At 36.1% G+C, this 26,140-nt stretch overlaps 1 protein-coding gene and 1 pseudogene across 1 annotated transcript; both read left to right on the forward strand.

Moving 5' to 3' along the window:
• LOC114534834 overlaps nucleotides 1-26,140 on the forward strand; it is an 89,751-nt pseudogene that overhangs the window by 60,530 nt on the left and 3,081 nt on the right.
• LOC114534813 lies at nucleotides 5,023-18,472 on the forward strand. The gene is made up of 3 exons (XM_028556287.1): nucleotides 5,023-5,239; nucleotides 8,695-8,808; nucleotides 15,946-18,472. The coding sequence occupies exon 3, from the start codon at nucleotides 15,977-15,979 to the stop codon at nucleotides 17,588-17,590; it is 1,614 nt and encodes a 537-aa protein (XP_028412088.1). The 5' UTR covers nucleotides 5,023-5,239; nucleotides 8,695-8,808; nucleotides 15,946-15,976; the 3' UTR covers nucleotides 17,591-18,472.

A 26,140-nucleotide genomic window follows, 5' to 3' on the forward strand; every position in this document is an offset into this window, starting at 1 on the left:
AACTTATTTGAAATTGTACCTGTGCAATTCAGTACGTGTAAAATGTCTGATCAACACAATGATTGTGTAAAAGATCGAGAATACCAGACAATGAAACATTCAGTAGAAACTGATCATGATAAACAAGCTAGACTTAACAAAGTTAATGAGTATAAATGAGTATAATAAAGAAAGTAGTCTCATGAAACTGCTTGTGAGAAACAATTAAGGCTTCAAAAAGCTAATGAGTATAAAAAAAGAAAACAGTCAGAGGAAACTGACAGTGAGCAAAAACAAGACTTCAAAAAGAAAAGGAGTCTAAAATGAGAAAGCAGTCTGAGGAAACTAATAGTGAGAGAAAAGTGAGACTTCAAGAAGAAAACAAGTGTAAAAAAGGAGGCGGTCAGAAGAAACTGACAGGGAAAGGCAAATAAGACTTGACAAAGACAGATTATCTAAAAAACAAAAGCGGGCAAAGCCGCAACACAGAATAAATCAAGAGGATTACTTAAATTTGTTTGATATAGGCAATAATGGTAGAATCGAGGAGCAATGTTGGGCAAAAGCTAATATAAACAAGTTTCATAAGTCAATGCAATACACTGTTGCTCAGTGTACAGTTTGCCATGAGGCATGGCCAATAAAATCTAAACCTAGTTCACCATATATGTGTTCACGATGCTTTAGAGATAGAAAATCTCCTAAAAAATTTTCTTGTGAAAACTTGATAATACCTTCTTATGTTCCAGATGAATTACAAAATTTAACTCAGGTTGAGGAAATGTTAATTTTTCGTGCTTTGCCAATGAGAGTGTATGTTAAACCTGGTGGTCAACGAGGTTATTCAGGGCATTGTATTAACTTGCCACAAAATGTTACAGAACTTGCAACATCTTTGCCAAGATACCCCAAAGACTTGGCTGTGATTATTGTCAAGGTTTAAGTGCCGATAAACTCATAAAAGCTCATTGCTTGCCTCTAGAAAGGATACTAAAAAGTTCATCGCCTTGATGGATATCAGCAGAAAGAAATAAAGCCATACTTACCTGTATATTTTGATAAACTATTTGTTTTTTTTGTTATTTCTGTCCAGTTTGCTTGCATTTGTATGTGTTAAACCCAAAACTTATCATCTAAAGGCCATGTTACATTATGCAATTTCTATTGCAACTTCAAATATTATTGCAAAGATGTAAAATTTGAGTGTTTTTTGCTAATGCTTTAAGGAATTTTGACATCTCAAAGTAGCCTAACAACAGCAGTACATCACGACCCATGATATAGTGCTATTGTTTTGCCACCTGTGCTAAAAAATTGCAATTACATTGTACCACCCCAGGTAGCTCAAAAGTATTTGGACACAAATAGTTTTTGGCTACCTGAACTATCACAGAGGAAAAATAGACTATTGCTCTATTATTCTTCTGATTGTATTGAAGTTGCAAATAACATGTATTTACGTTGAAGGCAGCAATCTCCTTGCAATAGCAACTCCTAGTATAACTATATAAGCACGAATTCCAAAGGCAAAGTGTAAGACAAAGTGAATGTATCATGCGGTTTATTTACATTTTTGAACAATTGAACTTCTATACTTTTTAAAGTACGATGTGCTTCTGAATTTCGCGATCGAACAACATTTAGGTTCGCAAGGCATCTAAATGAATATGAACTGTTTGTTTATGTTCAGAAGCTTTATAATTATATTGAAGACTGGCGTGCGCGCCACGCCGGAGTTAACGCCAGAACAGGCGTCTTGTTGATTATCAATTCAAGATCATACCGAAAATGTATACCGAGAAAATTTCAAACTATTAATAAATAATACAATATATTAGCAATATTAGATGAACTGTTTAACATTTAGGATTTTAGAGATTTTAATGATGAACAAACCACACACACATGCATCAACATGATGTATAGCTGATCGATGGCTTGGTCTGAGTTGAGTCATTTTGTGTAACACTATATAACACTTAATTCTCACAATGTGCCAGCCATGTAATGTTGGTTGTTTCTCTTTGAATGTCTTGAGCAAATCAAATTGTGCACAAGATACCTCTTGTCAGATTCAGGGTTACGATTACAGACAGGCTTTGGTTGGTCAAATATGTTGAATAAACACTAGATTGTTAGCTGTTGCGATACTTATCGTGCATGGAAGGCGAGCTTTTTGTTACGTTTTTAGCCAGATCAAGATGTAGACGTAATGTTTAGTCACTGTTAATTTAGACGCTGTAATGTTCACATAAGAAAGCTTATTTTGAAATGTAATTATGTTAAACAAACATGGTTTCAGATGTAGGATTGTGAACAGCGTTGTTTCAGTTTTACTCGGGAAGACATTCCATCGCACTATATAAGGAATGTCTGATAGTGATACAGATCAAGACATGCAGGTTTGAAGTGGAAGGCAAAAGCCAAAGGCAAAGCGGAAATCTCATATTCTAGAAATACTATGGCAGTATTTCATCGAGGATGGGAGACTTATGTTTTGGTCTGTATAGTTTCTCGATTAGATGAATGCGAAGAGCAATTCAAGAAGTGAAGACACATTTTGTTAGTAATTACCCATGATCCGCCATTTTGGTTTCACTCATTAATGAGGGAAAGTGAGTTGGAAAGTGAGAAAGCTAGCGTTCCAGTCTTAATTGAGTTCACTGGCCCTCGCAAGGCGGCTCAGCTAAGTGAGCGATTGGCGGATGAATGCTAAATTTAAAGACCTGCTCAACCAACAAAGATGTTCCCGCTGTCTGTGGGAAAAAACTGCGGATGCTTCGGGATACAACGTGATAAATAAAATAATTACATTATGTTTATTTTTATTAAGTCAGTGACTTTTTATTAATTGTTTTTTATCTTTTTAGTATTTTCAACTCAAATTAGCTACTGAGATAATTATTGTTGTAGAATTTTCTTGCTATTACGTACTTATAATCATACATTCTACATTACTTTCCTAAAAAGCTACAACATAAAAAATGAAAAATGTCGTGTATTTCAGGTTAAACCATAAACATGTATAATACGTTCAATGTGGTTTATATGCTAAGATTCTTTATAAGGATTTTGACTATGAGAGGCGTAGAGTTTTTCGACTAGTCCTTGCCCTTGAAGTAGATGACGTAGGTGCGATGTTAGGGTTACACGTGTAAGTGGGACAGCTGATGTAAATTGGAGCAGTGGACGAGTTGTTTGGCCAGACGATGACTGGAGTAGATATGTTTTCATAGCTCAAACCAGGCAGATTATTTGGAAGCTGGTACCCCCAATCACTGGATGCTTTCTACGCCCCTGGGTTTGTTGCCGTTCAGTGATCATCACATACCAGTTTTTAGCTTGATTCACGACAAAATCATTTTCATCGAAAACGCACGCGCTGAGTGGTTCAATTAAATGACGTAAAATTCATTCAATTGTTGTCAATTAAATGATCGTTTCTTGCGGATATATTTGCAAAAATTTTGCGCGCGAAATATTATTTCACAGAGCGATAAAAAGCGGTTAATTGAAAAGTATGTTTTCCCTTTCCTCATTATCCAAACCCTTCGATGATTTGACATTACGATGAGCCAATTGTTAAACGACATCCACGACGAAAAGGGTCGGTTTTAAAACACTTGATCAAGACATCATAATTAACATTCCGCGTGGAGGATATTTGGGTGGATTGCGCGGATAGGGGCACTCGGGATCAAATGGAGAATTACACGTGAATTCACTACAGCGCAGGAAACCAAAAAAGGCCAGAGTGAAGGCGGCCCAAAGCATCACATTGTCTAAACAGCCTTTAAACTGAGGACGTAGAGCAGAAATAGGGGACTAGAGTTCGGTCACAGTGATAGGCCGTCGATCCCGCAATTTTTCACCCTTGAGGGCCTTCAGACCTTTGAGGTATTTCTCTATAATGCATGCCCCCATGTCGAATGGGATTTGAGAAATTACGTGGAGGTAAGACACGCTAGCTAAGTATGTTTTAACAGTTGAATATGAAACAGATTTGGATAGATGGCCGACGAAGTAGAGCAGAGGTAAAGTAGAGAAAGGAACAGACGTTTTGCAAGGCAGAATGAAATTAATTGTTTTACGCCGGCGGCGTATGTTTCTTTAGTTGACTGTGCTCCTGAATACTGAATAAGTTCATAAACACGGTCGTTTAAGTTTTTATCATGGATACTGGGATAACGCAGGGCAGAGGAGAGGCCAGTGGAGCTAATTGTTTGAAGCGGTCCATCTGAAAACGAGAGAGCGAGTCCAATTGTCAAATCCGCGTACAAGCCTGGCCGTAAATGTGAAGTTGTTTTCAAAGTACAAAGAAAATCGGTTGCAGTAAATCCATTATCTTCGGACATTTGACGTCTTCTGATTAGAACTTGGACAACGGACTCGTTGTCACAGAAAACAAATAATGAATAAATGAAATAAATAAATAAGTAAATACACTGAATTAAAAAAATTTAAAATGGTTAGTCGATCATTATTGACCTCTATACGAACTTGCAGCTCTAATCGATAAGCGAAACCTTCCTCGCTAAATAAATCAGAGACTACGTGTAGTTGAGAAACACGCGCTGGTAATCCTCAACCTCTGAGGCAACAAATACCTGTAATTTAAACTAGGGTTTGATTTTCATCTGCAGGAATTAGTTGCTTTTGAATATTTCACCAACAACTTTGCATCAAATGTGGTTCATAATCACAACTACGTAAAATAGACAATAAATACTTCCTGGCATCACTGCTACTTTCCTGATCAAAACGTTGAGAAGCTCTCTAACTTTGATAAAATTGTTGTCTTTGCTTTCATGGTATTTGGATTTGAAACATGAAAAGCAATTCTTGAAAATTGGGTTTGCTTGGCGGCTCCAGTTTGTGATTTAATGCGCAGGAGAAAAAAATGTTGTTTGTATATCATATATAAGTTGAACAAATATTTCCGGGACAATCAGCAATACTAACAATTAACAAAGGTAATCTTAATACTAAGACTAATTAATCCTGAAACACTGAACACTAACTCACCCCCCGTAAGGTTGAAATGTCAGGAAAACTGAGGAATTTCCTATGCACGCCAAGGAATACTTGAATTGTTTCACAGACAGTCACGTGATTTTTGTGGTGAAAAATCAAAACTCGCACATCCAAACACTGGAATATCTTTGTGATAAAAATACCAAATAAATCCTGATATTTCTTCTGGTAAAATCGTCGTTTAATACATTTCTGATATCAGATCTGTTGTACTTGGAATAAAAAGGTATTACTTTGTTTTGATTGTTTTTATAGTGTATATTTATTTGTGCAATTTGGTATTAAATTTTGCAATATTCCCCCACAGACTTGGTAGTTGGTACAGTAATATATACTGGTAACTACAACATTAAATATTTATCAATAAGTCATTATCAATTCATAATAAATATTTCAAACTTTTAATAGAAAAAACAATATATTAGCAACACTTGATGAACTGTTTAATGTTTATCATCTTGTCATGAACACTCACCCACACATGAAGCATAGTTATGCCTCAGTCATTTTGTGTAACTGTGTGTCATGTAATGTTTGTTTTTTCTTCATACATTAGGAAATTGAAATAAAGACAATGGCCTTCTTGTCAAATTCAATGTTATATTTGATACTAGAAATACATGCATGCAGCAACCCCTCACCATTTCAAACAAAGCAAAATATTTCCTGAGCTAGTTTCTAAGTTCTATTTCGTGATCTAAGTTCTAGGGAAAGGGAGTTTAACTAATAAATATAAAAAATACAAATATGAGAGCAATCATGAGAGGTATTAATCGTGCAAGTGTGAATTGATGCATTTATTATTAGTCAGTGACTCAGTGACTCAGTGTACATATTTATATTCAGACATGTACAGTAACTATACAGCCTGGGGTATTAGGTTGGTTTAAATAAATTAAAAAGAAATTAGTTCTACCTTCTCACTAAGTTTTTGATCAGTTTTGAAAATAATTACATTCTGCCCAACAACAACAACACTTCTGTATCAAGTCAAATTCATGGTCGTTATTAATACCATTCTTACTTTAGTAATATCCAAATGAGAAACTCAGCTATGTTATTATAAACTAATGACATGTATGGTTTTTTAGGAGTTTCAATCAAGCTTCACCCTTAGTAATTTCACTAGTTAAATATTACTTATATTTACAAGTTTCCAGTCCAGTATTCAAGATGTCTGAGAGGTCAAAATATCAAGTTTTATAGCAACATTTATCTACTTTTGAGAATGTCGTATTGAAAAATGTTATCAAACTGAGGAATATAGATTTTCTTGATATATATTATAAATAATTTATTGGTAATAACTATTATTATTACATCTACACTTGTGTCATCATGTGCCCTGCTATGAAATTGAACCCCGAATATTCAAAATGAAATGAAGAATTTACTATTCATATGCGTTTGCAGAGTTTATATTCCAATTTACATCAAGGATGCTTATTTGAACATGAATATATAAATACCCCACCAACAATTAATCTTCTAGCTATATCCCTGATTTACAGGTACTTTTGCAGAGTTTTTAGTTCAAATCACTTTCCTAAAAAGTTTTCCTTGGGCGTATATCTTCTATACAGGGTGTATCAAAAAAAATGTCCCAAATGTAAAATTTCCGTTTTGCAGGATATTTTGCAGAATTTGGCAAATTTTTGTGTTCCTAGAGATAGATAAGACTTATCTGGTATACCTAGGCCAAGTTTGGTTTTTCATTAACAAAATTATGTCACCGGGGGGGTGGTTTCTTTCCACTGATATTGAGAGGGCTTGCGCGCGAAAATGTGAAGCTGAAATTGAGATATTATTTAGCTGTCTAAAAGTAGGAAAGCTTTTTAATAAACTGTCAAAGTTTCAGGAAAAATAATGCAAACTGGGAGCAACGCGCGACCCCTAAAAGTGACAAATATTTCATTACGCGCAGTGGATTAAATGCATGGTTGATTTTAGCGTGACCGATCTCATGCAAGGCTGGGCAAATGAATAAATTAAAGCGAGAAACTGAACAAGAAGACGAAGCGATTTAATAATAAGATTCTTATTCTTGATTTTAATCCTCAACATTTCCACCATTTCTTTCTAAGCAAACTGCGGCTCGTCTGAGCATGGTAAACACTGAACGGCAAACCACATTTGTCTGTCCTGCCTCAAATTATCCATTTCGTTCGAAATTCTTTCTTGCAAATCGCCTACGCTACCACCGGCAAATCTAGGCGAATGGACAGACAAATGGTTCGCTGTTCAGTGTTTAGTATGCTCAGACAAGCAGCAGTTTGCTTAGAATGAAATGGTGGACATGCTGAGGATTAACATCACGAATAAATCGCTTTGTTTTTGTGTTCAGTTTCTCGCTTTAATTTATTCATTTGCCCAGCCTTACATGAGATTGGTCACGCTAAAATCAACCATGCATTTAATCCACTGCGCGCAATGAAATATTTGTCACCTTTAGGGGTCGCGCGTTGCTCCCAGTATGCATTATTTTTCCTGAAACTTTGACAGTTTATTAAAAAGCTTTCCTTCTTTTAGACAGCTAAATAATATCTCAATTTCAGCTTCACATTTTTGCGCGCAAGCCCTCTCAATATCAGTGGAAAGGAACCACCCCCCCGGTAACATAATTTTGTTAATGAAAAACAAAACTTGGCCTAGGTATACCAGATAAGTCTTATCTATCTCTAGGAACACAAAAATTTGCCAAATTCTGCAAAATATCCTGAAAAACGGAAATTTTACATTTGGGACATTTTTTTTGATACACCCTGTATTACCAAAAATGTTAAGCTATATTTATTGTAATACAAGTATTTCTGAAATGTCCTAATCCCACACATGACAGATTTTTTTAAAAATAATTTTAATTCAAACCCACAGAATGAAAGTTGTGTGAGACACAAAATCAATCCTCAGCCTGCCAACAACTGTTATATTTATTATGTCCATTCAGTCTCTTATTCCTTATAATCATATAATCATGTTTGCATATCGTAGGAACAATAGCGTACGAAAGAAATCAGTCATCATAAGACAAAATTTGTCTTAATATATGAATCCCCCCCCCCAAATTAAGCTTCCAGCTACGACGCTGAAAACTCACAAATTTCTCACTAATGTTTTTTTTTTCAATCCTTGCCGCACTCCAGTACATGGAAATGATATAATCTGCTGTAGAGCATATGAAATGATATAGTGGCTCTGTCTATACTCACACTAGTAGCAATTTTCATGCCACGTCCGCGTCGTAGATTTGGTGCATCTTAAACTCGCTTTTTATTAAGTAGGACTCACCAACTACCTAATATGTTGCCCAAAAAATATTAACGACTGTTGCGGAATTTAGGTTAACGCATAGTTGAGTATACCAACCATAAGTAAACAGTCATTTACATAGCATGCGCAAATATATAGTGTTATGGTCGTAATTTGTAATGTGTATTGTTATGTAAATCTTAATAGTGTAACATCATATAGCATAGGAAATCGAGGTTTTGAGGTAGCACGTTGCAGCAACCGCGAAACCAAAGTCCCACACAAAAACGTAAGCGGACGCAAATGTGGGTTGTAGTGGAGCGAAAACTAGAGATTTAAACACTCAATTTTTGAACCACATTTGATGTGCCTATTTTGTGTGTAACATTTCATCTGGATCCTTGTTTAATATTGTTTCTGTTATAATTTTAGGAGGAGATCTACCATTATTTTGCTTATACACAATGTTGCATAATGTTGGTTGAGTGTTTACAGCGAGGACAACTCAAAGTTATTCAACTCGTGTGAGAAGTTCTCTGAGTCAAGGTGCGAATAATTTACTGAGGAAAAGATCCGTTTAATGAAGCTCCCTGCAGCTAGTACAGTTTTACGTGATCTATAGTAAAAGATCCGTTTAATGTAGCTCCCTACAGCTAGTACAGTTTTACGTGATCTATAGTAAAAGATCAGTTTAATGTAGCTCCCTACAGCTAGTACAGTTTTACGTGATCTATAGTAAAAGATCCGTTTAATGTAGCTCCCTACAGCTAGTACAGTTTTACGTGATCTATAGTAAAAGATCAGTTTTAATGTAGCTCCCTAGAGCTAGTATAGTTTTACGTGATCTATGTAGATCAACTAGACGTGCCTTGTCTCTCACTTTTGTTAAATATCGGCGAAAAACGTTCATTTATTTAATACAATTGCATCTATTAATCAACTCCCTACACCAATGTCATCTAGACAACAGAGTGTTACTAGAGCATAGGTATTGAAATTGATCAGGGTATGCATGTCTCGAGTAAAATTAGACTTCGCATTGGCACATTCTGTGAGTTATTTAAGCGATAAAAACTAGGAATTCAATTTGCAGTTCATCATCAATTAAGAACCTGCATCCTCATCACGCACAATCGCTCATCGATAAGCCCTTTGCAATTGTTTGAATGCCGTGTGTCTTCTTCAGAATACGTTTCGAATTACACGTTGACCCGGTCATGTTTAAACGTTTTGGTTGATTGTAATTCCAAGGTATTTAAATGTAGTATCTACCCAATCCAACATTGTCCCATTGATACCAATGGAAACACCACCAGCTGATCTGAGTTCATGACGTCATGAGGCGTCTCGACAAAACTAAGTTATCATACGCCTGGTGTTATTTGTCCTAATTCTTCTAACTAATAATATAAAGAGGAAAAAATTTAAATTCTAATTTACAGTCAGGGAAAAAATAAGCGTGGATTCGCTTAAATACAGTAAAATTACTTGATATTTTCGAGTGTCGAAGTCATACGCAATGAAGGAATTTTTTTTTTTTTTTTTAAGAATATTTAAATACAGGATAAATACTTCAGTGAATCATTCACTGCTATCAATGTATGTCCTGCAGTAATTTACAAAGGGCAAATTGGTGCTCTTAAAAGGATACGCCAGTTCATAGATACAAGCACTGCCCTCAAAATTTACGGAGCTTTGATTCAACCGTATTTTGATTATTGTGGCTCAGTTTCGGATGGTTTAAATATCACGTTAAATGATAAATTGCAAAAACTGCAAAATAGAGCAGCGAGGGTAATTACCAAATCTGGATACGATGCAAGTTCCAGCGACCTTTTCACTAAACTAGGTTGGGACAATCTTTCGACACGCCGGAAAAAACACAAGGCTGTAATAATGTTCAAAATTCTTAACGATTTAACACCGAATTATCTCCGTAATTTATTTGAATTCCACAGCACAGGATACAATTTGAGAAACTCTGAAAATGCTTTATTTGTACCAAAACCGCGAACAAATTATGCTAAACGAAGTTTTAGTTATAGTGGCGCGGTGTTGTGGAATGAGTTACCTCAAAATGTACGAGCATTATGCTCTCTTAACCAATTTAAAAGGGAGATTGACAACATTTTTTCCCTATAAAACAGACTCTCGCACGGCAATCTTGTAAATCAGTTTATACAGGGTGTATCAAAAAAAAGGTAATCCAACTTCAACACGCTATTGTACGTGAACTACTCAGTCTATGAACGAATTTTTTTCACATTCGGAAAGATCAGGCTTTTAACTATCGGATGACATGTTTTTTAATACCAAATGGTGAAAAAATGAGCAAATAGGAGGCTGATAAAAAGTGTTAGTCAAAATGCATATTTTCACCTTTGAGCCTAATTAAAGCAGTGCATAACAAAAGAAAAAAACAATTAATCACAACATGTCACAGCTTGCACTGGTTTTATGCCGCATTGCTTGGAATGTTCTCCTAATGTGATTTATTCCTACTTAATATGAATATGCGGGTCGCTTATTCAAAAGCAAAATTCTTCATTTAAATCCCAAAGAGATTTCATTTTCAATGGTTTTAGTCCCAACTCTCAGAGGTGAAAATATGCGATTTTGACTAACACTTTTTAGCAGCCTCCTATTTGCTCATTTTTTCACCATTTGTTATCAAAAACATGTCATTCGATGGTTAAAAGCCTAACCTTTCGGAATGTGAAAAAAATTCGTTAATTGAATGAGTAATTCACGTACAATAGCGCACCAAAGTTGGATTACCTTTTTTTTGATACACCCTGTATATCTGTATTTTAAATTGTATTGTATTGTGTTGTATTTAGTAATTTTGTCCCTAAATATCTAATGAATGTATATAATTATAGCCCACTTTTTATACTGTAGATTTTACCGTGCTTAAATAAAGTTTTGATTGATTGATTGATTGAAGTATAAAAATTAATTATAAAAATATGTAAGAAATAAATTTTAAAGTACTACTAAAATTTATATACTAAAATGCTCTTTCACTTTTCGTTTTAATAGCATAAAACTTTCAATTTCTCTGATGTTACGGAGCAATTTATTAAATTCAATTGCCCCATTATAATAAAATGCATGTTTGGTGGATTCTAATTGTAATTTCGGGATCCTAAAACTTATTCCATTATTTCGCGTATCCTTTACATGCTGTAAGCGTTCAAAATAATCGTCAAAGTTACTGCACAAATTTCTGTCAATACACTGCTTCACCAGTATACATAACTGTTGTTTTGCAAAATAGACCACATCAGGTAATCGTAGATGTACCAGACCATCTGATTTTATTATTTTTACCGCTCGTTCTTGAAAAATTGCAACTTGTGAGGCTTCCGTAGCATTCAAGTTCAAAGTGACAATACTATTCATGTTAATAGTGGCAAAATCATTCTCTTGTATATCGATTCCGCTGCATCCACAGATAAAAAAGCTCGAATTTTCCTTAACAATCTCAATCTACTTGAAGCTTTTTTAAGCGCCTGCCCAAAATGCTCCTTAAGGTTTACCGTCTGATCAACCAAGACTCCAAGATATCTATACATAGTTGTATAATTTATCAATTCATCATTGAGGCAAATCATTAAGGACTTATTCTTGATTTTTCGGCTAGTACCTAACAACATAGACTCGGTTTTGCCTTTTGAGAGATTTATAACCAAGTCATTATCTTTCAATCATTTTGCAACCACCTGCATTTCACTTGACAGTTTACTTTCTATTTCCTGAGTTTCACGTCCAGCTATGAATAATACCATATCATCTGCATACTTTATAATATTGGCACTATTGAGACCATCGTCTATATCATTAATGTACAATATGAATAACAGGGGTCCCAGAATTGAACCTTGCGGTACTCCTGATGTTACTTGAAATTTTTCTGTTAATGAACCGTCAAAACTCACAAACTGTGATCGATCGAATAAATAGTTAGTGAACCATTCAAGCTCCAATGAATTTATACCAAATCTTGCCAATTTATCAAGAAGATTAGAATGTGAATGTGATTCAGTTTTGTCGACGGTCTAGCTTCTGATTGGTTGATTTTTATACCCAGATCAGCTGGCAGAACAAGATTTAAGTCGTTGACGGCCACCATTAGCATTTAGATTTCTTCTCATTCAAGGTTACGAGATTGTCTGTGAACCACTTTTCAACATTTGCCAGATCCTCGTTTAATTCAATACCTTGACTGTCTTTGAAGAAAAGTAAACGACAGTATCATTCTCATACATAGAGATATTACATGACTTAATACAATTGGTTAAATTGTTCACATTCACATAGATAATGAATAAAAGCGGCCCAAAAATGCTTCCTTGTTGGACCCCTACATTAATAGGCTTTATTGAATTGAATTGAATTTATTAATAATCTTGATAGCAGCTTACAAGAGCTGAGGTATACAGAATTATTTACAGTAAGAATACCCAATATACAAATACACAGTAAAAATATTAAATTTACAACTATACTAGGGAAATTATTTTTAAAAAATTCTAAAAACTACTTTAATGAGTCATTATAAGCTACGATACTAGAAAGTAAAAACGAGTTTCTTTAAAGAGGACTGCTTGTTATAAACGACGGTGACTTCGCATCTGTGAGTAAGATACGATTTGAGCCATGCACAAACATTGAGAGGAAAAACCTATATAGTGTGTCCCAGAGCCACGCCTCCGCGAGGGAGCTCATTCCCCCGCTGATACTCCCTTATTTCAAAGACGTCTCCTTTTTTGATGGGGACCTGAGTTGATAAGATTTTGTATATATTTTATATTATTTTTAAATGGCTGAAATTTACTGTTTCTTTCCCATTAGCTATTACAACGAGAAACAATTCTAGTTCAAAAGCAATTTAAACGCAGAGCCCAATACTAACAACCAGAAACCCTAATAAGTTACGGCATATATATGGCGTAGAAATGACTTAGGCCCCTTTCAAACATCGACTTTTCATGTTCCGAACCTAATGTTAATGAGATAAAGTCTTTGCTTAAGTTCATTTTGCACTGGATTTGGCACATGAAAAATTCCACGTCTGAAACGAGCCTAACTTGCACTAATGTGTTGTACCTAAGGTTCCGTTTCCACGTAGTTTGATACAAGTGTAACCAGAAAATGTTCAGTTAGTTGGGAGTATTCTTTCCAACATATCTAGCTGTAACAAAGAGTATTTTTAATATGCGTACTCAGTTACAGTTAGATCATAGGTAGCCCAACACTCGTGTTCCGCGCGTGTACACGCTACTCAGTGATCAACATATATTAATTTATCCTAAGGTTGGCAACTTTATCACCAATTATCAATAATATATCACATACATACATGTCAAACTTCGATAAAAACTGAAAAACTACCACAAAATACTGCAATATTAATAAATATAAATGAACTTGGATATATTTTCTAAATTCCGACATAGTTTTTAGCTTCAAAATGTATTTGGAAATACGGAAATTTGTTCATTTAAAATAAAGTCTTTGAAAATACATGGTCGAAATTTTCTTGTCGATAGGCGGGATCCAATTTACCCTACATTACGTCACCTTCGGAGAAATCCCGAGTCAATCCTATTTATCCTATTGGCTGCTGAAAAGTCAGAAAATTTCCGAAGATTGCTCCACGAGAGAACAGCCAATAGGATTGACTCCGGATATCTCCGAAGGTGACGTAATGTAGGGTAAATTGGATCCCGCAAATCGACAAGAAAATTTCGACAATGTATTTTCAAAAACTTTATTTTAAATGAATAAATTTCCGTATTTCTCAATACATTTTGAAGCTAAAAACTATGTCGAAATTTAGAAAATATATCCAAGTTCATTTACTGTATATTTATTAATTTTGCAGTATTTTGTGGTAGTTTTTCAGTTTTTATCGAAGTTTGACATGTATGTATATGATATATTATTGATAATTGGTGATAAAGTTGCCAAGCTTAAAATAAATTAATATATGCTGATCCCTGAGTAGCGTGTACGCGCGCGGAACACGAGTGTTGCCGTTGGGCTACCTATGGTTAGATACGTTGAAAGAAAACTATCCAAAAAGCTAAAAATTTGGTTGAACAGGCAGGGTCCTCGAGAATGATTTTTTGTAGCATCGGATTAAATACTAGAAATACATGCATGCAGCAACCCCTCGCTATTTCAAACCAAGTACACAATTTCCTGAGTTAACCTGACCTAAACTTATATTATGAAATGACACCTAAACTTATATTACGAAGTTTCAAACGATTAAAACAGTACAAAATCTTCACAGACAAAGAAAAAACTTCAAATGTTATTTTATTCTGTAATTGCCGTCGACGCCGGCGGCTAAAAGTTTCAGTATACTTTATAAATATAGTGTGTATTTTTTATACCAAAATTCAAATTACACTTTCAAAAACACTTTTTGAAGTTAAAGCAAAGGTGTAATAGCCCTTCACAGGTTTATGCGTTTGCATAAAAAGCTGAAAATTTAACAAATAAACGGCATACAAGGCTGAAAAGTATACAAATACGGCTCATTCTTACCGCGAAACAAATACGAAATAAACAAAGTAAACACGTAGTACCCCTTGTCTTTGAAAACATTTATAAGCTTGCAGATTATGAATTATTCCTCTTACACGGCTTTGTTTTGACTGTATCCACGTTCATCTTTGCTATCTGTCATGCTTCATATATCTTGTTTCTTCTCGTTTTACTTTCTTTGCACAAAGTTTATGAAACGCTTTTACAAAAATGTTTACGAAATTACAGTTAAATTGCTGACGTTCTCATTGAAATACAAACTTTCTGTCTTAGCCAATCAGAACGTTCGTTGATTACCAGTGTACACTCGTTCGCATTTCGCGCATGCGCACAAGTACCATGACCATTGAACGTCCATGGTCCTAATTTAGGCGACTTTGGATTCCGCTATGTTCTCCCGGGTCCCGGGTGTAATTCCTAATCTCTGGGCGGAATTAGTACCCTCGCACGGTGCTCCGCACTGGCTCGGGGATTATACGTATGAATATTATGCAAAAGTAGGCAATTCATTTATTTGTTCTTATTATTTAAGCAAGACGCCTACTAGGCGTTATGGTCGCGTCGTTCACAGCGGCGTAGCCAGCCCAGCTATGCAAATTTTATGTCGTGAATGTTCTTAATAATAAAAATGAACAATATACCAAACTATAGGTCGCATGTTGAAAGCAGGAGAAACACAGAACAGCCCATTTCAAAACCTACATCCAGTGTAGGCTTACTGACTTACCTGTGCGCAGGTTCCCGATTAGGGTGATATGGCCTGCAGCTAGCGACGCTGGGGGTCGACCCGAGAGGAAAATAAAAAGAAAACCAAGCCGAAACTATAGGTCGCTGTCGCTACGCGAGGCGACCAAAAAAGCTGCCTATTAGCACTCCCAAATCTCCAGTAGATTAGTAGCCTGTGCACTGACGTAATTTATGAGGGAGCGTTGTGTCTGTGCACAGGCTAGTTGATTAGTGAAAATGAGGTAGATCTCCATATTTTCACGAGACGCAAATCCAAGTGAAAACGCTTTTTACTTGCTTATATCACTTTAAAAAGCTTATAATTGATAAACGATACAATATCCTTTATATAATAGTATTATAAGAATTATTATCCTGACTGTGTCTCTTGTTTAGGGGATTGTGAAGTTGATATTTAAAGACAACAATGGATCCCTTGAAAGCCAAAGCTAATTATTCCAGGGTATGTCATTTGTTGGTAGATAAAGGTGGAGATGTTTTGAGAAATGCTTTGCATGCGGTGCATCCACCTTCCACCTTAGCTTCCGTATTGAATGCCAACAGAGCGACCTTACAGAGTATACGATACAGTGTAATTAAAGCCTCGCAATGGGATCTACTCTTCCCAAGATCTGGTTCACCTGATTCAAACAACTTTGATATTACCCTATTGACTGTCCTACTCCGAAATATTTGTGGATTGTCAGCACCAGCCACCGGATGGAATGTGATGCCTCCAGTCAGCGATACTTCCATATCTGCAAATATTTTAAGAGTCAAAATGTTTAGAAATGAAGTCTATGGTCATATTCCGACTGCTGGTTTGGACGACGTAACGTTTGAAACATTGTGGCCAGAAATTTCTGTTCCGTTAGTCAAATTGGGAATTCCTCAAAATGATATCGATGAATTAAAGGTGGCTCCTCTTAGCCCTGAAGAAGAAAGTTATATTGAAAGATTGAAAGAGTGGAAACAACAAGAGGATGATTTTAAAATTGAAGTAATCAAACTAAGAAAGACATTTGAAAATGTTCATCTGTCGCATGTCGAACAACTGGCTAAATTTAACTTCACTGGAAAGATTCGTGACCTTTGTAGAAAATTTCAAGATGGGACCAGAAAGTGGTTGTTTGATAAACTTTCAAGTTGGTTTGGGAGTGATGAAAGCAGAGTCTTGATCTTAACTGCAGGTCCAGGCGTTGGAAAAAGTGTTTTGTCTGCAAAGCTTTGCGAGCTTTTTAGAGAACGTGGTCAACTCGCAGCTCACCATTTCTGTGACTTTCGAAATTCTGATTACAGCAATGCTCAGAGAATCCTCCAGTCTCTTGCCAGTCAAATGTGTGATAATGTTGAAGGATTTCGTGATAAACTGACTGAAATTCTTCGTCGTGAACATTCTCGTGACTCGCTGTCAGACGCATTTCGTGTTCTTTTAAACGACCCCCTCCATGCCCTTGACAGACACGATCCAATGTTGATCATCGTTGATGCTTTGGACGAGAGCAAAACTGACGAGAAAAGCGAATTATTGGAGTTGATATCTGAGAAATTTTGTGAACTGCCTGATTGGATTAAGATATTCATTTCAAGTCGACCAGAGCTACAAGTACGAAAGATTCTTGAACATCTTCATCCGTGGGAAATCCGTCCTGATGACAAAGAACACAACCACGACATAGAGCTTTTCGTTCGTCATAGTTTACCTAATCTTCATTATTACAGAATAAGGTCAGTTATTTCAAAGTGTGAGGGATCGTTTTTGTACGCTTATTACTTAGTCAGTGAATTGAGAGAAAAGGGCGTGGGAATTGAACCCGACCGAAGTGATTACATCTCCAACGGTATTTCGGGATATTACGAAAAGCAGTTCAAACGTTTAGACATAGGCCTCAAACATTTCAAGCAAGATACCTCATGTCTCTTAAACAGTTTCATCAATGTCGTTGCCGTTTCAAAGGAACCCCTCCCAATAAAATTCTTTTCACATGCATGGGTCTCTCTAAAGACGAATTTAAAATACGTAAAGCGGTTCTTGACCTAATGTCAGAGATTCTTCCAGTTTACGATGGGTGTCTGACTGTTTATCATAAGTCATTATGGGATTGGCTGACATTGAACGGTTATGAAGAACATGCATTCGTTGCAGATGTTGAAGACGGCAATAGACGTCTCTGGCGTGCTTGTAAGAAACAATTCTGTGAGATAGATGCTTTGAAGTCTGTTTTAGAATTCCAAATTTCAGCCGAGAATATGTACGCTTTAAAACATGGTTGGAAATATTTGGTCGATACAGGCGAGGTAGATGAATTTCATTGGTTGGTGCATGTTGGTATAAACTTCTTGAAACTAAAATTTTTTGATGGCCTGCACAGTTTTTTTTTTCAGGCGAATTCTTGACACGTACCGTTCTAAACTTTCCAAAGATATTTATTGGGGCCTCATTCAACACGTTTGTTTCTCCGAAATGGTGCAAGTTAGCTCTGTGATTGGAATGTTTAAGACTTATGAAAAAGATTGTTGTTACGTATATTTGGAAGCACTCGCTAATGGGCGCTTCGATTTTTTACAAGGTGCCGTCAGTTCCAAAAGTGTAGCTAAGGATATCTTGGGTGGGACAAATGAGATTTGGATAGAACATGTGACAACGGAAAGCCATTCTAATTTAAGCATTGTCCCCCAAACTGTGTTTACAGACGATTCATTTTTTGATATTTTAGTGTCACCGGATCAGACGATGCTTGCTTGCATATATGCGCATGAGGGAAAATTTCAAATGCTTAAAATACCAGATCTTACAACAATCTTTGAGGCACATATTACTATTAAAGGAACTCTTTGCGAATTTTCTGCCTTTTCTCCAGACTCTTCATATATTTTATACAATTCAATCCGGTTCTGCATCAATATTAAAGAAAAGAAAGAGGTCCCCCTTTCATTACGCACGGCCCCGATGACATCAGTTACTGTTCATTTTCTTCATGTGGAATGAAACTTGTCACATTAGAGAAAACGTCAATCAAAGTGTGGGATGTAAAAAGCAAGAATATATTGGTTGAAGTTGAGAATGTGTATGGTGAGGGATCTTATTGTTTGTTTAGTAATTGTAACTCGTACATTCTTCTTTGGCCACATTATGGGTTGGGGACTGTCTTGGATTACATGAACGTCTTGAATTCTGAAACTTTAGAAAAGATCGGTAACAAGAAAATTCGTGTTGACCAGAATTTGTGTAGTAATGATTCCTTTCAAATGTTTTCCCCGCCTCATTCGTTTTCCGACTCGAATGTTAAAATGAAAATGAATTACATCTGTTTGCCATCTGGTGAGAAAGTTATAATTTCCAATAAATATTGTTCAAAAGTCTTTGTGTGGAAAAACAGAAAGTGTGTAGCATTTACAAATGATTTGAAAAATGATTTAGCTTTAGTAGTGTACGATTTCATAAATCACAAGATCGTTGACGTGTTTGAGATTGGATTTTTCCCTCATGATACTCTTGTCAATTACATTTCGAAATTAGATGGGACGAATTTCCTTTTATGTTTAAAATTTGCCATAGTACTCAGTGTTTTATCCTTCAAATCTCTTCTCGAATGGCCTGATGCTACTTTTGTTGACAATGCCAAAATAGATTGTCGTGCACTATCTCCAGACACTTTGTATGTCGCGTGCTGTTTTGAAAATTGCGTTCTTTCAATAAGAAGTGTCGAGAGTGGGGAAACATTGCAAACTGTTGCACTGAAACAACGAGCATTAGCATGTTGGTGGTCAGAGTCGTATCTTTGGTTGGTCTGTGAAGGTCTGGCTGTTAAATATCGTTATGAACCTAGGAGTGAAAATGTCTTAGGAAGTCAACATGAAGAATCTATTGTAAATTTTGAACGTGTCCTTGCATTTAAAAAGAAACGCCGTCATGTAGGTTTAATGACCCTTCTGTCGCAATAAGTTCTGATGGGTGTGCTGTTATGTTATTGTTGGATTCTAGGTCAGATTATCAATTGTGGGAAATAAAATGTGGCAACACGTGGATTGTACGTTCAACTGGAAAGTTGAATCTACGTGATATTCGTTGGTGGTCTTTATGTGGTACAAAAACCACTCGCAATGCAGTGTTCTGGACAACAGATACATGGTCTAATTTTCGTTTACTTTCTATTACTTTCCCAAATGATGTGCAAAATTTTCATAACCCTCCTATTGAATACTTTAGAGCGGCTGTTTATATCGACTCTGATTTGATCGCTATTTTCGCCGATGAATGGATACATTTTGTTAAGGTGTCAGAAGGCAGAATCATAGCTACCAGATACTTTTGTAATCCTAATTTCTTTAGGGATATAAATCCTTCTTATTCATCTCCTTTCTTTCTTCCATCAACGCGTTCTCTTCTGTTCGTTGACAGAAATGGCAACAAATATTTCAAAATTCATAATATTGAAAAGTATACTAAGATTTCCTTTTTTGATGTAAGTAGTTTAGAATCCGATTTCTTGTTTAAATGCGAAAACCACGCGTAAATCAAAACGTTCAGCTATATATGGAACATCTTGAAATGCGAAAACCAAGGAAATCGTTGAAACCTTTTTTTTAGTTTTTCTGCGAAACGGCCGCAAATTATCTGTTTTAACTGCGAAACGGCCGCAAATTATCTGATATGTCTTAAAAAAAAGCGAATTAACTTTTACATAGTCAACGGATTTAACAAATACGGAATACGTCTATGAAAACGTTTGAACTGTGTAATGGTTGTACAGAAATATTTCTAAAATATATTTTGTATCCAAGAGATTTTCCTTTGTGTACTTGTGATAGGCGTTCATGAATATTCAGCATCTTGCTTGTTAAGCGATCAGTTTATTCTACACACAGGAATTCAGTATAATAGCCCTCTTTACTTGCTTTACTGTTCCTAACGGAAGACGATTAACGAAAAATTCTTCTATAATTAACATGGATCATTATTACCTTTTTTCCGCTTTGAGTAAAAAAAAGGCTCTGAAAGAAACATGAAAAATTACGTTGTTACTGAAAGAATATATTTTCAATTGTTTATGTTATTTTCCTGAAAGTTAAAGGTCTTTATGTCCCTATATAAGAAAATATTATTTCTTCCATTAGAAGTTAAAATCTAAAGGAAAATATTTTCGTAGCCAGGCAAGACGCTGTAAAATGAAGGATATTTTTTTTCATCTTTCTTCATTTTGTCAGAGACTTGAGTGAAATGAATATAAAGGATGGTTTAGGTCAATGATTTACCTGATCTAAAATAGTTGAAATGAGTAATGAATCATGGATATCTTTACTTTTAGAATTAGTTTCCTGTTTTGTCAGGCACATTTTTATCAGAAGTTTTTAGCATTCCATTTTTATATTTTAAAGCAATTTTTTGAAGTTCCTCTGGAAGATAAAGTACATAAACCTTTTGGAAAAGGAGAACGAAGCCTGTGGCGAAGTACAATTTCTTGGTGTAGTCAGGCTATGACCAGGTCTTATTTTTTTCGAATATATCAAAATCATATTTATTTTATGTGACAAGATACGAAACACGAAGTTTCTTCAATCAAAATTTAGAAGTAAACAAATTATGCTGGAATTTTTGCGGCAGAAAACCTGACTAGCCTCGTTTTTGTGTATCTCGCAATAGGCCTCTTGCTCTACTTCGAATAGGTCCATGCATAGTGATGTGAACCCGCGTCATGATGTAAGGGGGGTTTGCATGGGCGAGGCTGGCCCGTTCTCTATAGTTATTATAGTCAATTCAAACGTTTCTGTTACATGCAACCGGGTCAGCTGGGCTGTGGTTTTGTCAAGCGGGCCAACTCGGCTTGCGGATATGGGTGTGGCAATTGGAGAGGGGGTTGGTGTGAGGGGTGTGATACCCCCTGATAATTCAGCATGATAAAAAAGTTGGTCAAATTGCTTTGTTACTTGTAAGCAAATTGATCAAATGTACAACGGCAACATTTGTTTCAGTATTTATGAATATTTAAGGATCGTGATACTCATAGAAAAGTTGACCCATCTCCTACACCCATGTCATACACAAATTTTCATTTTCCATTATCAAAAGTGGGCCAATATTACGTGACACCCCCCTCCAATCCTAGCTCGTTTGCCACGCCCCTACTAAGTTGCCGGGGTAAAAGTTTGCATGTAATCGTTTTAGGCCCGCAAATTAAACTGGAGTAAAATCACAAGAATGAATATAATACTATAAAACCCAGGAAGGATTGAAATTATTAAGGCTAAACGAGACACAATTGATTTTAAAAAATTTCGCTAAAATATCATATTGAAATCACTCATGTAATCGTTTGCTGGGCAAACATGCTATCCCGGTCCATGCAATCAGCCCCTAAATGGTATGATTAAATGTTGATTCTTGAATATCAGCGACAGCGATTACTCAGGAATATCAGCGATGCATGCAGTGATTTCGCAGTGGCAACTTCCTTTTTCTCGAATATATTATTTATATTATTTTATAACCGTGAAGTTGCAAGATAAAAGTATTTGTCATGCACATGCACGATATAATTTACCACGTATGTTTTTCTATACTCCATATAAATGCAATATATAAACATTTTAAAATATTCTATCTTTTTGCTTAAAGCGAATAATAGTTAAGTAAATTAGCTTGTAGGTAGACCACGTAAGTAAGTATTGTAGTTGCTTGTAGTTTAAATATGACTCGATGCTGTCGTTGTAACGGGAATGGACGGTGTAGACAATGGATGTGTTTGTAGAACAATCCAGTTTGCACTAATTGTAAGGCAAAAAAAAACAAACGATGTGAAAATAAAAAAGCAGCTCGTCATTTTGTTGAAACTGTTATGTTTAAGAGAAAGTTTTGAACTGCTTCTGACATCGCAATCACCCAATTTTTGCTTCCGTTTTTTCTGTATTAAAGATTGAAGGAAAATTGCACAAATTAATTCTGAAAGGCAAATTTAATTGCTATTCAAATTAGTAAGATGGCTCCAGACGGTTTTAGCTAAGCTATAATATAATGCAATATTTTGGGACTTTTTTATCAAATGCGTACCAGGCAGTGGTACCAGGCTACTAATATGAATTCACGCATTTCTTGTTTGTTTCAACTGTAAATACATGCCTTATGCCATATAATAAACTTTATTAACTTCGCTCGGTCGCCCGGACCTTCGACCAGTCAGGAAAACTGAGGAATTTCTCTTGCACGTCAAGGAATACTTGAATTTATTCCACAGACAGTAAACTGTCACTGGTTTGATAATTGTTATTTATGAATTGTGAGGTCAAAAAACAAACGAATTAGTTCGTCATATTTCTTCTGGTAAAACGATATTTTAATAGATTACTGATATCCGCTCTGTTGTACTTGGAATAAAAAGGTATTACTTTGTTTTGATTGTTTTTATTGTGTAATATTAAATCATTTATATTAAATTTTTCACCATTCTCGTTCTTACGGCTACACCCTAAAATATTTATTAATAATTGATTATCAATTCAAGGTCATACCGAAAATGTATATCGAGAATATTTCTAACTATGAATAAATAATACAATATATTAGCAAGATTAGATGAACTGTTTAACATTTAGAATTTTAGAGATTTAAATGATGAACACACCACACACACATACATCAGCGTGATGCATAGCTGATCGATAGCTTGGTCTGATTTGAGTCATTTTGTGTAACACTATATAACACTTAATTCTCACAATGTGCCGGCCATGTAATGTTGGCTGTTTCTCTATACATGTCATGAGCAAATCAAATTGTGGACAAGATACTTCTTGTCAGATTCACGGTTACGATTACAGACAGGCTTTAGTTGGATAAATGTGTTGAATAAACACTAGATTGCTAGCTGTTGCGATACATATCGTGCATGGAAGGTGAACTTTTTGTTAAGTTTTTAGCCAGATGTAGACGTAATGTTTAGTCACTCTTAATTTAGACGCTGTGAAGTTCACATAAGAAAGCGTATTTTGAAATGTAATTATGTTAAACCAACTGAACATGGTTTCAGATGTAGGATTGTGAACAGCGTTGTTTTAGTCCGGGAAAACATTTAGTCGCACTAAGGAATGTCTGATAGTGATACAGATCAAGACATGCAGGCTGGAAGTCGAAGGCAAAAGCCAAAGGCAAAGCGAAAATTTCATATTCTAGAAATACTATGGCGGTATTTCATCGAGGATGGGAGACTTATGCTATGGTCTGTATAGTTTCTCGATTAGATGAATGCGAAGAGCAATTCAAGAAGTGAAGACGCATTTTGTTAGTAATTAGCCAATATGCGAATCAAGCGATGGGAATGTTTGAAAGATGCATTTTACGGTTAGGAATGATAAAGACGGTTTCGCTACAGCTATAAAGAAATTTGAAGAGACTCTTAATTATTGTTGAGACAAATGAAACCTACGAACGCTTTAAGTTTAACAAGCGGACGAGAGATACGGTGAAACAATTAATCCAACAATATACGCGACGGCTTTCCCAATTTTCAGCAACATGCCGCAATTTATCAGTAAGTGTCTTCAGGCAACATTGCTACGAGATTGCATGAATCAATTTCAAGGGAAAGTCAGTGCGAAAAAGGTTTTTGCAAAGTTTCGCCGGAAATTTAGCGAAGCAACGAAACAACAACAAAGAAATTAAAATTCTTTCTAAGCATCGTTGCTAAAATCACCCGCACGTATCCAATATTGTAGCAAGTATACCAATAGACAAAGTTATTTTATCATTGGTAGTCTATATTTTCGTTTTGTGAATACGAACATGAATGTATACCAATGGTAAAAGGGGAATTGTACCAATGTTGTAAGAGTTTTCGTATCATCAATTGTGTCATGCTGCGATTGTCTCCTGCTGAGCACGGTCTCACGCATGCACGCTAAATGACCTTACCATTGGTAACATTCGTACGAATGGAAAATGCCTTATTTAACATTCGTTTACACTCGAATATCACACCGTACCCTTGGCAATATTAAACTTACAAGTCTCTAGGAATATAGACTATAGACGGCCCAAACTGCGTAAATACTCGAACTGTTTAAACAATGTCATTATTTATTATATTTTTGCTGCGTTCTTTAAATACCACAAAAGCTTTTCGAGTCGGAGAATATTTTTTTTATCAAGTTATCGAAGATTTAGAACGCATTAAGACGGCTACTGATGATATTTCAATTCGTAATCGATTGCGAAAGTTCAGAGCAGTGAAAGACCACGATGTTCAGTTGAAACTGCTGTTAAAACGTTGTAGAGGAAGAAAAGTGAAACTCAACAATGTCAAAATCCTGCTCATGATAGGAACTACATAGAGATCAGTTGTTGTCACCTGCTCGCGGGTGACCTCCTTAAGACCAGGCGAATCGCCTGACAAAAAAAACGTGTTGACAACGTATTACTATTGAGAATTCTAGTGAGCTGAGAGTATTTGGGAGACAGAAGTGTACTTTTTTGTACAATTTATTACATTATTATAAAACAAAAAAGATTATTGGTGATTCGAGTGTTGCCGGAACAAATTCGGAACACTCAAACAAACGTCACGTCAGTTCCCTACATAGGTAGGTAATCACGTACATCAGTTGGAATGCTTGAATTATCCAAAATTAAGAATATGAGCAAACCCAATGATGGTGCAGAAGTAAGAAATATCATGGGATCCATACATTATCTAGCAAAGTGTTTGCGGTAACCTAGTGACGTCGTGGAACCATTGAAACCACGAAAAATGTTGTTTTCGTATGGGACGAGATCCGCGAGCAAGCGTTTTGTTTACTAAACACAACACAACCACCACCTACCACACACTTCACAACCACTACCTACCACTCAATTCACAACCACCACCGACAACACACTTCACAACCACCGCCTACCACACAAATCACAACCACCACCTACCACTCTATTTACAACCACCACCTACCCCACACTTCACAACCTCCACCTACTAAACACAACACAACCACCACCTACCACACAAATCACAACCACTACCTACCATTCTATTTACAACCACCACCTACCCCACACTTCACAACCTCCACTACTACCACTGCACAACCACACCTACCACTTAATTTACCACCACCTACAACACACTTCACAACCACCACCTACCACATACTTCACAACCACTTCCTACCATTAATTTACAACCACCACCGACAACACAAATCACAACCACCACCTGCCATTCTATTCACAACCACCACCTACCACTTAATTTACAACCACCACCGACAACACACTTCACAACCACCACCTACCACATACTTCACAACCACTTCCTACTATTAATTTACAACCACCACCTACCATTATTTTTACAACCACCACCGACAACACACTTCACAACCACCACCTACCATATACTTCACAACCACTACCTACCATTAATTTACAACCACCACCGACCACGCACTTCACAACCACCACCTACCACACACTTCACAACCACCACCTACCACGCACTTCACAACCACCACCTACCACGCACTTCACAACCACCACCTACCACACAATTCACAACCACACGGACTTACGAGAATTACGATCCAAAGAATGAAGTTCGTTTCC

Source organism: Dendronephthya gigantea, unplaced genomic scaffold (assembly GCF_004324835.1).
Source record: "Dendronephthya gigantea isolate DGI-Jeju-01 unplaced genomic scaffold, DenGig_1.0 000107F, whole genome shotgun sequence".
Classification (NCBI taxonomy): domain Eukaryota; kingdom Metazoa; phylum Cnidaria; class Anthozoa; order Malacalcyonacea; family Nephtheidae; genus Dendronephthya; species Dendronephthya gigantea.

Bases quoted from the DNA above. Each gene is read 5' to 3' on its own strand.
- LOC114534813 (XM_028556287.1), top strand. From the start codon at position 15,977: ATGGATCCCTTGAAAGCCAAAGCTAATTATTCCAGGGTATGTCATTTG.